We start from the raw sequence: 19,406 nt of genomic DNA, 5'->3' as shown, positions 1-19,406 counted from the left end.
CTAAGTGCCCGAGAAAGTTGAGGGTTGCCACTTGAAAAATGGCTGCAATCAGACACCGGAAAAATCACTTTTTGGCGGGTGATTTTGTTTTGTGGGAATAATTAAAAATGTAATTGGTTAACCCACAAAAAATTGAAAAGAAATTGAAAGATAAGTGACCAGACAAGAATTTCATCTGTGTTTCAGAAATCTCAGGGATGTTGGCGTGCATGCTATTGGGCCCTGAACGGTGCTGATTTTACACTGTTTTCAATGGGGCTTGAATTAGTGGACTGGACCCTTAAACAACGAAGCCTCTATTTTTACAGCGGAACTTTTTGCCATTTTACTGGCCCTTGAATGGATTGAAGATGCCCAGCCTATGCAATCCTGTATATTCACAGATTGTCTAAATGCTATACAAGCTATATCTCGGCCTATCCCAAGAAACAAATTAACTTGTGATATTCGGCATACACTTATTAATATTCAAAATCAGGCTAAATATTTTATTTTTGAATGGACACCAGGACACTGTGAAGTTAAAGGAAACAAACAAGTTGACCAGATTGCTGAAAAGGGTACTAAAAAACTATTATTGACCATAAACTACCCCTTTCTATAACAGAAGTTAAACATCAACTCAAAAGTTGCATCAAGCAACAGTGGCAACGGGAATGGAATAATTCTAAAGCTTCTTTAATACTAAAATACAACCCATTGTTTCCCATAACATGAACACGTGGAACCTCTCACGCTGGCAAGAAGTTCAGATTCACAGACTCCGGCTTGATATGTGTAAAAATCTAAATACATGTAGCTTCTATAAAAAAAATCGGTAAACACACGAACGGATTTTGTGAAACATGCAACACGTACGACAATGCTGAGCATTTTCTCATAAACTGTAACTAATATGTTAGTGTCAGGGGAAAACTTCAAAAATCATTAACCCTTACACTCCTCAGTCCTCCAACAGGTGAAGGATTGAGGAGGGTTAGGGTTAAAATTAACTCCAGATCAAATGACACTTAGAAATGTTTTAAACTCAAAATATACCATTCCCCACTTACTGAAATACATCAAGGCTATTAACAGTAACATCTAATATGAACATGCATGCTCATACATACATGTACATTTATCCATATTTGCCCGTGCTTTCTGATGTGATACATACGTCAAACGACTGGCTGCGAACATACCGGCGGAGCACGGGCTCTTATATTGCAAGGGAGACAGCTGGCTTGCAGGACACTGTAGCATCTCCATGTCTGGAGGATCGTTGATGTCATATCACCCTCATAACATCCTTCACTTCCCAGTCACTCTACTGATTGCCTTACACGGTTTTCACATTTCATATGTAGCTCTTCTTATCTAAGCCTTGTCCAGTTTCTTTTTGCATGTATGCATGTATAATTATCTCTTTTTTATTTGGTTTCCTCCTATATATCCTACAGTACACGCCTCCTTTTTACAGAGTCATTTCTCAGTTCTTGGGTTTTCAGACTTGTCCTTTCTTTTCTTCTTAACCGTCGTTCTCAAAGTTCAAACCTGATGTCTTTACTGTGAGGAAGATTTCTTCTTGACTCAGCTACTGTATTTGAAGTTGGCACAAAGGGCACAATAGTGCCAAAGGTGCCATTAACCTCACAACAACAACATTCACAATGCCTTGTCTTAATTACCTGCTAATTTGAGTTGAATAAGTGGCATGTTAGCAACAGTAATGCATTAAAACTCAACATTTTGTTCAAATGTCACGCGAGTGACCATGGAATGGCTGACAAGTGTTTGTACTTCTTGAGTGTCGTTCGTACAAGGCTCTGCAGTTGCGCAGTAGAAAATGTAAATGATGCACCACTCTTTTCTCTGATCACCTCAACAGTTCTGACGAAAGACCGTTCATTTGTAACGAACGAGAAGAGGATGTGCCCAACTTGCAGACTGCCCTCTGGAAATGAACTGAAGTTTTCAGTCAAATACTGACACGCTATGCCAGGCTTTGCTTGAAAAATATTTCGTTTCTTCTCATGAGGCATTGTTGGTAATTACCTGAAAATAACAATGTGAAACAAAGAAAAAATAAACATCACATAAAATAACATTTTTAGCCCCCCCCTAAAGGTGGGTTAACTGGCACATCAAAACTACAAGCAGTTGTTTATAATATAGCCTAAATATAAAGCAATTATTTAAAACCACCCGGGGGAAAAGGGGAGGGTGGGGGAAGAGCGAGAGAAAAACACCAACAAATTGCACGACTGTGTGAACCGTGAAGCAGATCAAAACCACACGCAAAGTGTGCCAAAATAAAAGAAAATTTAATAAATATAAATCAGTTAGGCCTACTGAATAAAAATTCAATAAAATATTTTAATAAGTAAATGGTCTTGAATGAAATTACCCAAAACCCCTACAACACAAATATGAACTGGAAAAAAAAAAAAGATAACACAGAATTAGAAACTAGTGTGACCCAATGTACATGTAGGCCTACAAGCTTAACTGGGGGCAAAAATAATCTACATTAAATCCAGAATCATCCGCTTGATGCAAATGTTTGTTTCAATTAAGCAATGGATTATTATGAAGGAAATACATTTTGATTCATTTTAACGTTCTTTTTTCAAACAACAAATGACCTTAGCATGTTTTCTGGGAGCAATTTCCACACTTTGATTTCAACGAAAGTGCAAGGTGGCCACAATGTTTGTGTGCATGTTGACCGATGTCTTTGCAAGAAACCAATTTTCCAGACTGAAAAACAAAGTGTTCGCACCATTTAATCATCTTCAAATTTTCAGGGATCGTAGTCAAATATATAAATGTAAGATTGTATATGTTTTCAACTGAAATCTTACTCACCTTCGGGTAAAATGACATTAACTTTGTCCAATGAAATGTTCAAACGCACGAAACTCAACTTTGCCATAATGCATGTGAAAATTTGAGCACAAGGTTGTTTTTTTGTAGTGTATAATTTCCTCTATCTTGGCTCACTTAACAATAATCTCATGATGCCCCTGAACAACTGGTATCTGATGATAAATATTACAGCGCAAAAGCATAGCCAAGAGCACGGTCACCAACAATGTAGCCAAACCACGCAGTGTGCACTGACGCGCGTAGTCACGTACCTACCATACAGTGTATGGACATGATTGATCAGGAAACAGTCATTGGTAGCACTCCCGAATGTCACGATCAACAAGTCTTGTGCCCAGACCACATAAGGGCCACTCATGCATGCGCTGGGGAGGACCATGTTTGCCCATAGAGTTATTGGGCCAGAAACTCTACACTCCCGTATTTTGAATGGGAGGAAGCGGCAAAAAGTTTAAGTGCTGTGTGTGTGTCAAGCGAAAACGGTCAGATTTTGAAGTCAGAAATATCATTGAAGCTCAACTGTTTGACGTTGGCATTTACGGAAGCCAGTAGGTTGTGATAAAGGTATTTTTGGTGAGTCTTTAGAATTTTTGAGAAACGTTTTCACCTTACTCTGGTGTCAGGTCAACTCGCCCCCTGACCGACTCGCCCCTTACCAACTCTCCCCCTCGTAAACTCGCCCTGACTGACTCGCCCCTTGGCCGACTCGCCCCCTGACCGACTTGCCCCCAGGAACGTCAGGCAAGTATGGCCGGCCCAATGTGTATAAAAAACCTGAATGGTATAACCAACGACTTGACAAGAACGACTCACGGACGGTGATGGATATTTGGACATCACCACTAATCACTTATTTATTCAAACGTCTTAGTGCTTCCAACGTCCACTGTCTGATTAGGTTATTTGTACATGTACATCCAACATACCCTCAGGATCAACAACTTCAAATTAATATTTGGGTACATGTATGTGACTGAGGTCTGCAGAAGGGACGCGTCGCAGCTGGGCAGATGGCTCATACACACGACAATACCGAATTAGTTTTATCAATATTAAAAAAAAAAATTTTTACCCCAAATTCAATAGAAAGTGAACATCCATCAAGCTTTAAACAGTTTAACTTTCACAATTCTGTACTCTTGGAGTGCCCGCTGCAAACCCCCTAACCTATTTTTATGGGCAGCAATCACCAATTCCATCTCCCACTGATTGTATTTCTAAAAAAATTAAATCATGGTGAATGGGCCAGCCATATGTGCTTGGCAAACTTGGGGGGGGCGAGTTGGTCAGGGGCCGAGTCGGCAAGGGGCGAGTCGGTTAGGGGTGCAGTGAACTAATTGAAGCCCCATTGAAGACAATGTAAAATTCACCACGTTTGCAGCCCCGGTGCGGGCAACCGAAGTCCCTCAGGCCTCTCAAGCAAAAAACTAAGTGTTCTGGGGTCATTCAGCTCTCAATGGATTTTCAAATTTTAGTAGGTTAACCACTGAAATTTTAATTATCCACCCAAAACAAACTCACCTTCCAAAAAGTGAACGTTCCCAAGTCTGTCAGCGGCAATTTTTCAAATAACATACCTCCACCTTTTCAGGCTCTTGGGACAATTTTTCAGTGGCATTTTTCTATGCTTCGCCCTGGGATGGGAGCCCTTGAATCTAGGGAGTTCATTCTGGGCCATTCTTTTACAATCCCACAAATTTTTGGGCCACACAATCTCCCCTTTTCCAAATAAACTGTACTGGTACTTTTTGAGTGCCTCGGCCTGCCGAAGAATTTCCCCTGAATTGGGCAGTGCACCCTTTATATACACCCAAATTTAATTGCCTCACAGAAAAACTGCACTAAATGGTGAAGGATGAACCAAAGTCTACACATATGGGGCCCAATTTTCAAAAAAATGATCCAATGTCCATTTATGGGCCAAAATTTTCAAGGTCAGCCTACAGCAATCTACAAAGTCTATGCCAGCAAAGGCTGCCTCTCTCACTGCACTGCACACAAGCAGCAATGTTCTGTTCCAATGATGTAGCAACTTCTAGTTGCATTTTTTGGCAAATGTCTGTGATTTGTTGGGTTTGGAAGGTTATTTGGCCGCTGCAGAAGTGATTTTTAGAAGGTTTCTCTACAGTTTAATTAAGTGGAACATTTTGTTCATTAAAAATGGGGGGTGGGGGTGTTAATCCAATCTCAATTTGAAAGAAGTGTTGAAAAAAAGGTCTCATTAGTCAATTACAGTTGTGATTAAAAGGCCTTCCCTCCCCCATTAGCACAAGCACTGCTACCATCTGCATTTGAAATTATTTCTTAGTGAGAAAAGAGCCCTTGGGCTTGCCTTCATAATGTTTAGAAAGGACTGATTTGAAATGGGGGCATTTTGATGACAAATCATTCAGATTGATCCTCATAAAAGTTGCAAGCTGATCAGAATAGCACATATTTAAAAAAAATTAATGGGCAGGAATCCACTTATTGAAATGTGACCCTGGCAACACACAGAAACAATCAGGCTATTGCCCCCAGGGGAACAACAGCCTGTCCAAATGGCATACTTATAAGGAGACACACACAGAAACACTTGTGACGTATCAGGTGATCTTCACTTGGAAACTCAGATCACTCTTGGCCACTTGGAAACCAATTTAAACAAAACACCCTATCACTATGGGGCAAAATTAATAAAAGCATGATATCAGTCATTTCAAGACAAAATCATTTCAAGTGACCCGAAGAAAACCACTGAGCCAACGTTTAATATTGTCTCTGACACTATGGGTCGAGTCAGACAGGGAATTTTTAAGAAGAAAAGAACTTGGTACAAACAGAAGCATGAATTGTCACCCAACACTTTGCACTGTGCCAGTGAGGATGCAACGGAGACAGAAAAGCCTCGGTATGTTCGACCAACGTTTGAGCAGCTTGAGCTAGCTGTTTGCAGAGACGAAAGAGGGTTTTTCTGCCAGGCGCTACCAACAGCAGAGGCCAGTAGAAATGTGATGTTGCTCCGACCGAAAACTGCAGAAATTACTGCACTCGACCAGCTCCAGTCCAGGGATGGAACAAATCAATCAGGAGGATATCACTTTGTGAGTTTACGCTCAGCACTGCAGTTGGGTGCACAGGCTACACTTGACCACCAAAGACTGCATCTCGGGTGTGACAGCCAACCAGAACTCATGCCAGAGGCAGAAGAATGCAGAGGCTTGGCTGTTTCGGAAGTGATGCACTGCAAAAAGTGCGGATTCATGACACAGAGACAAAAACTGTACACCGACATACCTCAAAAGGGGCCTGGGCAACGCACTGCTACTCCAAACATGGCATTCCAGGTTGGACTCTACAATACTGGCATCGCAGCAGCAGGTGCAAGAAGGCTCCTGGCAGCTATGGACACGACTGTTACTTCAGGTAGGGGACTGCAAAAGATTGCAGACAAATGCGGTGAAATTATAACTCGGGAGAACCTGCAAGACATGGCTGCAAAGAGGAGAACTGTGAAAGACATCCACGAACTACAGGGATTCGAGAGGGAGAGTCCAGTTGCTGTTGAGATGGACAGACAGTATAACAACCCACTGAGAAATGCCCGGAAACAAACTCTCTTTGTACCAGCAACACAAACCAGAGACACGGTCTGTGAAAATGTCAACTCCTCGAAGTACATGATCATGTATCATCACGAAAGCAAACTCTGCAAGAGTCGAGATATGCAGCGAGCAAAAGGGCAGAAAACAAAGTGCACAGCTACACGCCGTCCCGAATTTAACATGGGAGACGAGAAGGAAGGGGGACTGAGATGTGCTGCGAAAATGCTACAAAGTGAGGAGTCCCTGTTAGTAAGCAGCGTGACCACCGATGCAGACGGGCATTTAAAAGTTTAAAATCCCACATGAGGACCAGAACCGACACGGACCATGTGGAGCAACTGGACTGTCCTCATTTGAATAGGTCTTTATGTTCTGCTGTCAGTAATGCCAATTTCAGAACAACTATGTTCCCCCAATGTGAATATAGAACCGAGAGACAAAAACAACAACTGAAAAATCGTTTTGGTGATGATGTAAGTCATCGGGCACAAGCTGAAGCCAGTGCAATCCTCCAAAAATGTAACGGAAATGTTGAGAAAATGAAAAAGTGTGCAGCTAAGGTTTCAAACGCCATCCCAAAATGCTATGCGGGGAATCAAAGTCTATGCCGAAAAGGTTCACAAATTTGTAAAGGCAATTATAAATTCCCTTACATGCCACGCTATGTACATGTAAGGGGAAAGCAGAAGTTGTCCAATGCCGACGAGTTCCTTCTCAAGAAACTTGTGGAAAAACGAATCGGGTACGAGGCTTAACAAAAAACAAGCTATGGTATGACTACCCAAAAGAGTGAAGCCATGAATCATGCTTTTGGGATGACCAATCCTAAAGGTACTCTCACCTTTTCAAGGAATGCTGCAGCCAGAGATCACAGCTCAGTAGACCTTGTTAATAACAGGTACGCAAACTCCATCATAAAGAAATGCAAAGCAGCTGGATGTCCAATAAGCATTGGCTCCCCAGCAGCACATGCTCTCGCTGAAATGGACAAAAAGCAAAACTATCACAGAAAGCCTGCTGAGTCAAAAGGATATCAGAAGCGTAGGGCACAATGTCGAGGGGAGAGATACCATGCTTACTTTACTGCACAGGCCATGTACAATCCAGGACAATTGAATCCCGGGCCAAACGACGAATCCAAACGCAAAGAAAATGTCCAAAATGTCTACTCAGAGCACAGTTACTGTGCAATGAATGTGTAAAGTGAACAGAGTCTGCCAACTTTTAAGTTTGACAGTGTTAGGGTTACATCACGCTAGGGGTTGAAAGCATTAGGGTTACGGTCAACTAGGGTTGAAAGTGCTAGGGATAGGGCTTGCCCTTTTCTGGATTAGTCCAGGAGCAACTTACATCAGTTACTTCAACCATGCTCCAACATGCAGGGTGGACAGTTGTCATGCCCCGTGCATGCCCCTTTCCTCTTACAGGTTTTCCGTGCATTATTAGTTGCACGGGGCTCCAGGGACAGGTGGTCACAATTCACACTCAAAGAATTGTGGCAAATATGGCTCACATCGTACCCCCGAGATGTTAAATTCTTGGTATGTACGATGTAAGCCAGTCTGTGCACACTCATCCTCATGCTTGCATTTGATCCTGTCAGTGGAAGGTGGACATTCATCCTTCCATAATTTCCACCTTTCCCCTTTTTCCCTTTAGTGTTGCCAATCCACTCCGTGCAGCCTGTTGCTGGCTCAAATAGGCTCTTTTTCGAGATTTTATTCTTTATCTTCTCACACCACATTTCAATATCGTCTTCATCCATTTTGAACGGATCAAAGAAATGAAAGCCCATGCCGGAGAGTTTGACTGGTTGAAAAGTTTGAAGGAAAAGTTTGAAAAGTTTAAAGTCTGGTTTCAGTATGTGTTACAAGGCACTGGTACAAACTGTACATAGACACTGCATACTGTAAACTCTTTATACCTGTGAAGTACTGTAAAAAAAACACCACTGAGTTTGTAACAGATCAAAAAACTGTCTACCAGAACCTCGTCCTGTCTCCAAACCCTAGTTAAGATGAATGGAAACAGCAGAAACCACTTTTAAATCTCCACCACCAAGCCCCCATGGAAGCCACCATTTTGAAATATAGGGTGCACTGAACTAATTGAAGCTCCATTGAAGACAATGTCAAATCGACCACGTTTGCAGCCCCGGTGCGGGCAACCGAAGTCCCTCAGGCCTCTCAAACAAAAACAAAGTGTTGTGGGGTCATTCAGCTCTCAATTGATTTTCAATTTTTAGTAGGTTAACCAATGAAATCTTTAATTATCCACCCAAAACAAACTCACCTTCCAAAAAGTGAACGTTCCCAAGTCTGTCAGAGGCAATTTTTCAAATGACATCCCTCCACCTTTTCAGGCTCTTGGGACAATTTTTCAATGGCGTTTTTCTATGCTTTGCCCTGGGATGGGAGCCCTTGAATCTAGGGAGTTCATTCTGGGCCATTCTTTCACAATCGCACGAATTTTTGGGCCACACAATCTCCCCTTTTCCAAATAAACTGTAGGGGTACTTTTTGAGCGCCTCGGCCTGCCAAAGAATTTCCCCTGAATTGGGCAGTGCACCCTTTAGGGGCGTGCTGGTAAGGGGCAAGTTGGCTAGGGGGCGAGTTGACCTACGATCGTGACTCTATCTAGTCTTTGTACAGGCGTGGAGCCGGAGCGTGACTGATCCTGACGATCCCGTTCAAAATCGCTCCACTCAGTAGAGCCAAGTAAAGATATAACAGGAAGGAAATGGTTATGGATGGGGTCCCATAAATGAAATGCTTGTCGAGTAGGGATGCCATTAGGAATAATACGTATACTTACGTTCACAAATCTTCCATTTGGGTACATAAAATACACTAATAAATGCTTCCTTTCCAAGGCCAAATCAACGGAGTGCTGCATGCATGAAGCATCCCTTCAATGAGGGCGCCAATTACCGAGTAAGAAACAGCGCCCTCTGTTGATTTAAGAAACAGCGCCCCTGTTGATAAAAAAGATTTGCAGTTAATAAATGGCGCCCTCTGTTGAGTCGATAAGACCGCCGATAATTTGACAAACAGCGCCCCCTATTGATGGAAAATCTCTTGATTTCAGAAAAAGCGCCCCGGCCCCATTAATATTGCTGTTGATATTTTGAAATACCGCCCTCTATCAAGCGCAAAGAAGGTTTTTAGAGGGCGCCCTCTACTTTACATTAATGAAATCTTATAGCGCCCTCTAGACCTGATTGGTGCATGATGCATGACAAACATTTAACACTTGGTGGCGCAATCTTTTCAAATCTGTGAAAAAAAAAATCACATTTGACGTGTTGAAACGTTCCGAGTTTTCCTGTATTTTGTTTCTCAAATTCATATTAAAAGGAAACATGCCTAAAGTAAAGCGATCTAGAAAAGCACCACCCGAAGGATGGGAGTTAATTGAACCAACACTCGAAGAAATTGAGCAGAAAATGAGAGAGGGTAAGCTCGCCGAACATACCGAGTCAACCGTATCGATGTGGACATTTTTGATTTAGGGTATGGGTGCGATCGGCATCGGTCGATCTGTTCGATCATGTTGATCGCCTGACATGCCTGATCACTGTACACAATTGGTGTGGTGGATGCTTTGTAAAATCTTTAGCTTTACTACCATAAGCTTGATAAGAAAGAAAAGGATATTGGCCGATAGATTGGCAGAATTGTTGACAAATTGTGCAATACAGACATGACAGAGGATTCTGTCTGACATTACTTCTCATAGTCTTTTGTTTCATCAAAACATTAAATGCACATTTTCAGAAGTAAAATATCTCATATAAAAAAGTAAACAAAAAAGTAAAAGTAAAAAGCAAAATAAAAAATGGTCCTTAACTTTTTTGGAGTAGTGTATTTATAAAGTGTCAAATCAAATCTAGTACAGCCACGGTATGGCTAGTCACGTATCATGGAGTACCCTAAATTTGCGAATACAAATATTCGTGCACTCAACTTTCTGCTCATGAAACTCTTGAATGAAATTATGCACAGACATTAATTTACTGTCAATGATCAATCATCTCTTCAACATTTTTATTTCTGCATGTATGCACGAATTAAAAGCTTTTTCAGTGAGAATTCGGGAAAATGTCTGCGGAACATAATGTTTTACTTTACAGACAAAACATTGTCTAGAAAATGAATAAATGATCACTGTTCACTGACTTAGTGTGATGACTTCGGGCAACTTTAGCCAACTACTGAGGGCGTTATCAAAAATACGGAGCCTGAAAAAGCACTGCGCACCTTATATTTTACGATTTGCATTGCCGACGATGGGCATGGATTCAGGGGCACTGTATTTTGCAATTTGTTTTTTTCAAAAATACACTCAGAGAGAGCTTTTTTTTTGTAAAAATCAGATCAGTTACTCGTATTAATGCTTATATGACTTATTTAAAGAATAAGAAGTCATGCCTCACTGTAACTTGAAATGAAATTGACAAAAATTAAAAACTAGGAGAAAGAAAAAGAGACAGTGATGGAAAATTGAGCTATGGCAAATACATGTGTTTGTTTTTTCTGAAACTGCATCACTACACCAAAGCAATTAATGCAAACAACAATTCCTCATTCGAGAGACATTAACTGGCAGCTTTTTCAGAAGTACATGTAAGGCATTACCGATACCCAGTGGATGACATTTGCAATGTACTTGTGCAAATTTTGCTGACATAAGTTTTACTACAACCGATCCAACTCTTTGGGAACGTCGTTCCTGTTGCTTTGGTTACATCTGATGTACTTGATAATACTATTCTATGTAGTATATTAGTCAAACTTTCAGCTAGCGAGATGAAGGCATAAAAAACTAGTTTATTGAAGAACAAATTGTGGTCAAAGTACATGTACTTACTGCGGGAATTATGGTGACTTTTGGTGGGGCCCCACACATAAGGCATTATTTTCCAAACAAAAAGACATTTCAGTGGGTAGTTGAAGGTAATTGACGGGACTAACGGAATGTTTGTGGACTTTGTATTATTCACACTTTCTGTCCTGCAGCTGAAACAGAGACCCATGAAGGGAAACGTAAGGTTGAATCCTTGTGGCCTGTCTTCAAGATACATCACCAGAAGTCCCGCTATGTGTACGACCTCTTCTATAAGAGAAAAGCCATTAGTCGTGGTAAGCCTGGAGTGTGTTTTGGTGCTCAAAACCAAGAATTGCTTCCCTCTGTTTGAATGGGGATGTGGGTACCACAGAAACAAGTGACTCTTGCCCAACTGAAATTCACAGACGAGACACAACCAAAACATTTATGACCACCAAAAATCTGCCCCTGCTATCTACACGTACATGTACCAATGAGTGCCTTTAACAAAGGCAGCCGATGGAAGCCCCAATCGGACTGGGTTAATTGACCTTTTATGACGAGGCAAGCAAAGCTGTTGTGCCACCTGCTGCATGCATTATTCTTTCTCTAAAGCCCGACTAGCTACCTGTACATGTACTTACTCATGTGGTTTTCGAACTTTCTCTCCTGAAAAAAAATTGCCCAGCACTAGTTCTCTTCCAGCATTTTCTACATTACTGAGGCCCCTCTACTTGCAATTTGATATATTTCCTGTAATTTGTCTTACCGTTGGCAGAGCTGTACGATTACTGCATCAAAGAGGGTTTCGCCGACAAGAACCTGATAGCCAAATGGAAGAAGCAAGGCTATGAGAACCTGTGCTGTCTGCGCTGCATTCAGGCTAGAGACACCAACTTTGGCACCAACTGCATATGCCGCGTCCCCAAGAGCAAACTGGAAGAGGTGAGAATGTCATAAGCACAAAGATCTGTTGATTTGGATCACAGAGGCCTGCATCCTTCAATTTCAATGCAACATGGACAATTGCTTCCAGCTAGAGTAGACGGAATGACAATTCTAGGCCAACTATGTTTTTTTCTAGTTATTGATGTAGCTACATGTATCAGTAACCCTCAAAGTTAGGGCAGGGCTGTGGTGAAGGTAGATTGTTACATCAGCTATTCCGAGTGCACTGTTTGGCATAATGAAGAGAATCACAAATCCTGCTCTCTGAGGGTGCAAAGGCACTTACCAAAAACTCGTAAGCCAAAAATGTCGTTTGAGTTTAGGTGTCCTTCAATATCAGTGTTGTTTGCCGCCCACATGATAATATTCTAATTGCCATGGTTGTCGTTTGTCTTTGAAGGGCCGTATTGTAGAGTGTGTTCACTGTGGCTGTAGAGGATGCTCCGGCTAGCCAACAGCCACGACAACACCCGGGAAATGGACTTGCAAGTAACTCTGAATACTCTGGACAGTTCCCACCAGGAATTGGCGAACTTGTCATCTGTGGTTGTGCTGCCCTCGGCACAGATGGCTAAGACCTGTACATCCCTCCACTGAAACTGTCTAATGTCTATAAACTACTTGGAAATATCACCGATGCCACAGATCGCAATAAACTCCTCTGTATTTTTGTGGCGACATAACTTGTAATTGTTAATAGACCTGTAACGTACGGACGTCACGCTTCATTTTACACGTACAGTTTCCCTATACCCGTGAGGTGGGATACAACCTGTCCAGCCGCCGTAGGAAAGTGCACATACAAATAAAGCGTAACTTCATTAAGTTTTGGGTCTACAGGTATGTAATAATTTGAGCATTTAAGTTACTATTTGAGTGTCTTTAAAATTGATTATACTATACTTTTTTCTAAGATTTTTTTCATGGGAAATGGCGTTGGCATTGTTACAAGTATGTACTTTACTGTTCTACCCTCAGATTAACATTGTTACTATATGTATAACAGTTAGGTCACGTGAAAGTTAACCAAAGAAATGGACAAATAAAACCAGATGTTGCTAATACATGTAGCTGCATGCAATTCACATTTATTCATAAATACTATGATTCTGTCTATGAAGAACAGAAAGTTTTTTCCCCCGACAGTTTGGGTGGTGCATAATTTCCATTTTTTACATAGGAAGTTTGGAAGTCAGTTGTATAAAAAAGTTGGTTTTGTTGGAAAGAGGCAGGTTGCCTGGATTTGTTACGACTAACATTCGGTTTAGTCCAAAAGTGACTGTGGTGCATAAATTCTGCAAAACTCCACAGAAAATATTTATATACAACGGTTCAATAAATTACAGATGAAAATACTTTCTGAAACAAAGTGTGAGGTCTGTCAATAGATGCACTCAATGAGTCAGTTTAACTGTAAAGGGGGTAATTCCAGAAATTAGAGGTCCAAAAGTATGACATTTTCGTGTCACTGTTACTTCTGACCTTTGTTATTTGACATGGAAATATCACCGGAATTGATTTCAAACTACTACTATTTGTTTGGCAGGTGATTTGCATTAATTCATCACTCTTGTAAATTAGAAAATGTGTTTTGAACTTAAAAAATCATATTTCAGATGTGACAAGGACAAAAAAAAAGGACAAACCCCTAATTTCTGGAACTACCCAAACGTAAAACGTGCAGTGATTTCGTGATGAACTGTGATGAAACGTGACCAACAAAAGTAAGGAAAATAAAACAAATCTGCTACCGGGTTAATTGAAGCTGGTAAATTTAGTGCAGTTACAATTCATAAACCCATCTTTGTGAGGTCAACTCCACTATTGCTGATGGAATCCTAAAACCAAAGTTGGAAAATGTTTACAACCTTCCTAGTGAAGCTACAGCACACAATCCATATGAACTCAGTTACACTCGGTATGCAACTCTTACCAAAAAAAAACTCCAGGTCAGTTTGAGGACTTTGAACAATCTGTTAGTTGGTACAATAATTTCAAAATTCAAAACTTACCAATTTCGGCTTAGATTGGGGAGAGTGTTTTGCATACATGCTACTGGAAATATAGAACTGTAAAAACAGGAAATGGAATGACCTTTCATGGATAAAAGCACACAGCACTGCTCGCTCTCTCTTTCACCACAATTTCTTTGAACCTAATGTGAGAATATCTCCACAACAAAAATATCTTTGGGGAGCATGACGAGTTAACAAAATCTTGTCACTCAATCTGAGCAAAAATTACATTATGGAACATCACCTGTCATCCTTTTCCTTTCAATGCAGTCCTGACGAGTAATTATGCCACATTTTCATTCACATGGATACAATGACATCAGTGTCACATAAAATTAATATCATTCCATGGTGTAACTTCATGTGCTTTTTGCAATGTGTGTTTTGCTACACATGTAGTTAACCAGTTAACCATGCAAGCCAACATATGTGCAAAATCAAAAGGGTAGTTTTTATTGAGGACCATCTAGCAGGTTAGCCAACTAGAGGCAGACAAATTAACACCTACACTGAGATACTGTATAGTCAGTCACACCACAAAGTAATGCACCCTTACTCGGGGATGCACAGAGCTCTTTCAGGGTTTGGGGGGCATGCCCCTTGCCGGCTATTTTTAAAAGAACGGCGCTGCTTCATGGAGCTATTTTTAAAAGAACGGCGCTGCTTCATGGAACTCTTTCCTGTATCCTCAGCAACAGGAAGAAAAAAGATCAAAACAAGTGAAGAGAGGTAGGATACACTGGATTGAACCTGAACTGGGTACCCCTTTTGTTGCCTCATATCAAAAGGGTTGGCAAGTATGGTAAACAAACATTTCTGTTGTGCTAAACTGTAATGTAAATAGAAAACTCTTACTTTTATCACCAAAATAAACACAGATTTAAAATCTAAATTTACATTTGACTTATTACAACTAGATCTTGTGTACACTTTGACTAAGAAATACTCGACATTTTAAATAGTTTCACTGAATTTCTTATACAATTATTTCTTTTGATATAGTTAATTCATAATTGTCTTTGGCAAATACAAGCATTATTTTGTTTATAAACAGATAATGATGGCCTTCGAGTAATTTCACCTGGATTCAAGTTTAATTTCAAAGAATCAAACTAATTACTCTGACCTCAAATTTCATAGGAGTTAACTACAGTGCCAGACAATATTGGACATTTTGTCCTCCAAACAAAAAAGAAGAAAAAAAAATACATCTCAAACGGACCTACAGTGAAAAAAAAAATGATTTCCACTCAGAAATGACATGATCTTCTCACCTCTGATGTGGGGTCAACTTCATTTACATTTACATCTGCATATACGTACTGTTTTCAGTATGTGTTGGGAGTACCTCTAGACTGGAGAAACCAGACTTCATTGATCTGTCACCATGCACACACGGCAATGTGTACGACTTTCAGAGGTTATGCAGATACTGTCTACATAAAGTATTGTGATATGAGGTCTAGTTTCCCGTCTCCAAGTCCACTGCCTTTTTTACCTTTCTATTGAAGGTTGTTTCGGAATTGACTGCCTACCACAGGCAGACAGTGACTTCCATATAGGTGCATGTGTTACATCCAGCAGCACCTATTCTCAGGCAGCCTATGTCTACAGGACTGCAAACCAGCCACCTTCACGCATAAGCTGAAAACTGCCCTCTGTAGTTTATGTTTGGTCCATGCACTGCGCTCTAACAAACTTGACTCAATCAGTGACATCACTAGGGCCAGTCGCCATGCGAACTGGTGTGATTTGTGGCATGGCATAATAAGCATTACTTGTGCGTGTGTGCACACAACTTTTCTGCATAGGCAGACGTATGTACAATACTCCTGATGTTTTCTTGGCCCCAAGTCTCTACATTGTGGAAATACCCAGACTTTTTCTCCTTTCAAGTTGGTGAAATCTGCACTGAATTTGACCGCGAACATCTGCAGCAAATGTCTAGTAACTGCATAGTTATTAACATTAATTATCAGCATGAATGAAAGTTTGGTTTGGAGTATATCAGTATGGGGAAATGAAAACTCATTTTTTCCATGTTATATAAAACAGAAAAGAAACGAGAATCAGTAGATTAAGTAGCTTGCAAGAATGTTCACAGTTGAGGGATTGGGGTCAAAGCAGAGCACAATTAGCACTTGGTGAGTATATTGAGGGTGAATTGAAAGAAAAGGTGAAAGGTCGATGAATAGAATCCTTGTGGGAAAAAGAATTCAATTCAAAATGCAATTACTTCACTTAAAATTTATAGCACAGTCATCTATACACATTGCATATTAACACAGCTGTTTACTAACTATGCATCAAGGTCTCACACACATAAACCTACATGTATGAACACAAACAGGTATGTACATGAAGATCGCCACATCTGTCATCTAAAACATGATTTCCATCTCAGGTACAACTGAGGTACAGTTACTTTCAGCTATTTAATTCACCTATTTACAACAGTGGACATGTACAAATGTACACTAGAGTCTGTAAACTACTGGTGGTTCATTTCTATAGCTACGTGTACCTAAATTACTCTCTTCCTTCGGATTTTGACTGTATATCCTTAACATTTTTCTTGGTTCATATCCAATATCCCAAAGAATTCAAGCTGTTGAAATTTTGATATTTGACTGAATTTCTTCTCCATCATTCGGAGGTGTTGGTCAGAGATCGGCTGAAAGCAGAGAAAGCTTTACCGAACTCCACCTCTCCTCGTCATTTTCCAGTCACTTTCTAAAGCATGTGCATGCCGACCCTTGTCATGACTGTGGGGTATCTTAGTTCCTGTGCTCCACTGTTCCCAGTGACTCATCAGTAAGCCTGCGGTACACCCAGACTAGCTAAGCACATGTAAAACGTCAGTAGCGTCCAGACTTAAGACAGACTAAAGACGATGTCATAGGATTGATGGGGGGAAAAAAGGACGGGAAAAAAAACCTAGACTGGCATTTCCTTGAGTGAGGACCGTTGCTCATTTCCTCCAGCGAGTGAGTTACTTGTACATAAAGTTCTTCTATGTACTCTTCCTATGTACAGATATATCAAAGTCTCTGTACATTATGTTACACTATTGTTCTTTCATCTAACAAAACAATCTACAAACATGTTGTTTACAGAACACGAGGAGTTCAGCCACTTTGCCAACCCCGTTTCCAAACATTTGTAACTACATTTTTAAGTACATCAAGATATTTACATCAATCTACAAACTGTCAGAATCGATCTGTTGCACAGTAGGGTCTTATCCCTGTCTGGCTGAAATACACTCATCACCTCTTCACATCTACAGCTTTGACTGTGTGCTTCATTGTTTCCGAGGGGAAAACCAAATAAAAGAGAAAACTCTTGAAGTGATGGCTGTGAGGATTCAATATCTTTGTTGTGCACTTTGCAGAGATCTTCTGATCTACACGTACATTCAATGGTGAGGCAGTCAGTTGCACTGTGAAGCACACCTACTTTGTGACTTTGGGGAAAAAAACACAAAAAATCCCTAAAAAACCTTTTATTTCCTCAGGTTTGAGGAAAGCAGTAGACACAACAGTTAACTGTTCAGGGGAGATTTAAGTACACGTAAAATGCCGAAATATAATTTAAACCCGTGGCACATATTATTTCTTGCAATTTAAGTCCTTCATTTTTCAATTAACAACAGGACTCTCTATCAAGATGAAAACCATAAAATGAAAAACAAATTCATAGTTTCTCAAGATCATCAACACTTAAAGCATTCAAACTGCACAACTCAAGTTCAATAGGAGCCAGTTCATCCAATTATTCCTTCAATGGCCAATTTACATATTTCAGATTCATTAGAACTTGTGACATTTATCAAAGTTATCGTTAATGTCATTAGAAAAAAATTAAACACCATCGCCAAACAAGCAATTACATATAATTCACCTACCACAAGTTTTTCTGTGATACCCATCACAAACAAAAATCTCCATTTTTGATAAAAGCATCATCTTAATTGATGTCTTTCATCCTCAATGAATCAGGTGTTGAAAGAAGAGCAAGTCTCCATTTTGACAACTTGTCTTAAGTGACCTTATCCATACTCAACTGACACACGATTCGTTGTTATTTCTGTTGGTTGTACCATACTCGAGAATTTTCTTTATTGTTAATGACAGAAAGAAAATAAAATGCTGTGAGGAAACCTGTAATTTCCCTGTTATCGTTTACCGTTGTTACAAATGGGCCATTTCGGATGTTCGCAGTTGACAATATTTTAGAGCTTGCCAGTTCACATAAAGACCGTCAGTGCAATTTAGGAGGAGCTGATAGCTTTGACCATGCTCTTCGTATTATTTTACCACATTCATGCCAACATACAGCAATGGTTAATTTTCCCAGGAATTTCCAGGAGCAAATAAGTAGATTGTGCTTACATGTAATTTCCAAACACTTATGTCGATTTATAGAAAAATGTTATTTACAAGACAATCAAAACATTTTATTAAGTTCTACATGTACATATACATGTACATGTATTTACGGCTCGGCGGGATGTTGTCTTTCTGTGCTTTATTGTAACTACCGGATGTTCATATATTAGTCCTGGTCAACCAAAAAATATGTGATGGGCTTGTCCAATGAGAGGTTTTTGCTTCTAATCTTTCAGAGATTTATCTCATACATGTATGTTACTTGAAGGGGACGAGCAACACTCCCTGCCTTCAACACAGAGTGACTTGAACATGAATGGCTTCCCCAGCAACAAATTAAACAAGTTAAATTACACAACAATGTATTTACCATCCCAACATCCCACACCAGTACATATTTCTCCTGGTCTTGTTACCATTTAAACCCCACTAGCAGAATCAAAACTCATCATCCGAACTCAGAAGGCCTGACTTCTCATTCTGGTTGGCCTTGCTGTTGAACCTGGGCAGGCGGATACCCCCTCCCAGTACACTCCCTCCGACTCCGCTCCCTCCCCCTTTGGAGTTGATGCTGCCCTTGTAGCCCCTTGGGCCCGCATCGCCGTTGCGCCGTCCTGCCGTCTCACTGTCATCCGTGGTGCCCTGCTGCATGTATGTCTGGTAGGCCGGTGAGAAGTTGTGAATGGTGTCCTGGAACATGTCCCTGGGGTTGACCGTGTCCTTCAGGTTGCTGGAGATACTCTGTGATAAACATGATTCACATGAAACAC

The 19,406-nt window shown here is 40.5% G+C and overlaps 3 protein-coding genes across 16 annotated transcripts in view; 1 reads left to right on the top strand and 2 right to left on the bottom strand.

Moving 5' to 3' along the window:
• The window catches only part of LOC110990573 (uncharacterized), a 43,709-nt gene extending 34,303 nt beyond the window's left edge, over nt 1-9,406 (bottom strand). For 10 of the 14 annotated variants that reach the window (XR_015425838.1, XR_015425841.1, XR_015425843.1 and 7 more), the window contains exons 1-3: nt 9,270-9,406; nt 7,297-7,433; nt 6,148-6,284 (exon numbers count right to left, since the gene is read on the bottom strand). The gene's annotated coding sequence lies outside the window, so the exon portion shown is untranslated. The remainder of the gene's footprint in view (nt 1-6,147; nt 6,285-7,296; nt 7,434-9,269) is intronic. The other 4 variants (XR_015425844.1, XR_015425845.1, XR_015425846.1 and 1 more) reach the window with 4 other exon arrangements.
• A 288-nt stretch (nt 9,407-9,694) lies between these two features.
• On the top strand, nt 9,695-13,585 carry bud31 (BUD31 homolog). The gene is made up of 4 exons (XM_022255627.2): nt 9,695-9,910; nt 11,474-11,596; nt 12,061-12,227; nt 12,631-13,585. Exons 1-4 carry the CDS (start codon nt 9,817-9,819, stop codon nt 12,679-12,681), a joined length of 435 nt encoding a protein of 144 aa, XP_022111319.1. The 5' UTR covers nt 9,695-9,816; the 3' UTR covers nt 12,682-13,585.
• The window catches only part of LOC110990571 (transmembrane protein 184B-like), a 47,781-nt gene continuing 41,660 nt past the window's right edge, over nt 13,286-19,406 (bottom strand). The window contains exon 7 of the mRNA XM_087138913.1: nt 13,286-19,377. Within this exon, the coding sequence (XP_086995039.1) occupies nt 19,075-19,377 (303 nt within the window). The 3' untranslated portion in view covers nt 13,286-19,074. The remainder of the gene's footprint in view (nt 19,378-19,406) is intronic.

This window comes from Acanthaster planci, linkage group LG07 (genome assembly GCF_054643075.1).
Source record: "Acanthaster planci isolate LZ-2023a linkage group LG07, COTS_SCS, whole genome shotgun sequence".
NCBI lineage: Eukaryota > Metazoa > Echinodermata > Asteroidea > Valvatida > Acanthasteridae > Acanthaster > Acanthaster planci.
The sequence above is the reverse complement of the archived record's forward strand: the minus strand, read 5'-3'. Positions and strand labels throughout refer to the sequence as shown.

Coding starts and splice junctions, on each gene's coding strand:
- bud31 (XM_022255627.2), top strand. CDS start 9,817: ATGCCTAAAGTAAAGCGATCTAGAAAAGCACCACCCGAAGGATGGGAG. Junction 9,911..11,473: donor TGAGCAGAAAATGAGAGAGG/GTAAGCTCGCCG, acceptor TCTGTCCTGCAG/CTGAAACAGAGACCCATGAA. Junction 11,597..12,060: donor GAGAAAAGCCATTAGTCGTG/GTAAGCCTGGAG, acceptor TACCGTTGGCAG/AGCTGTACGATTACTGCATC.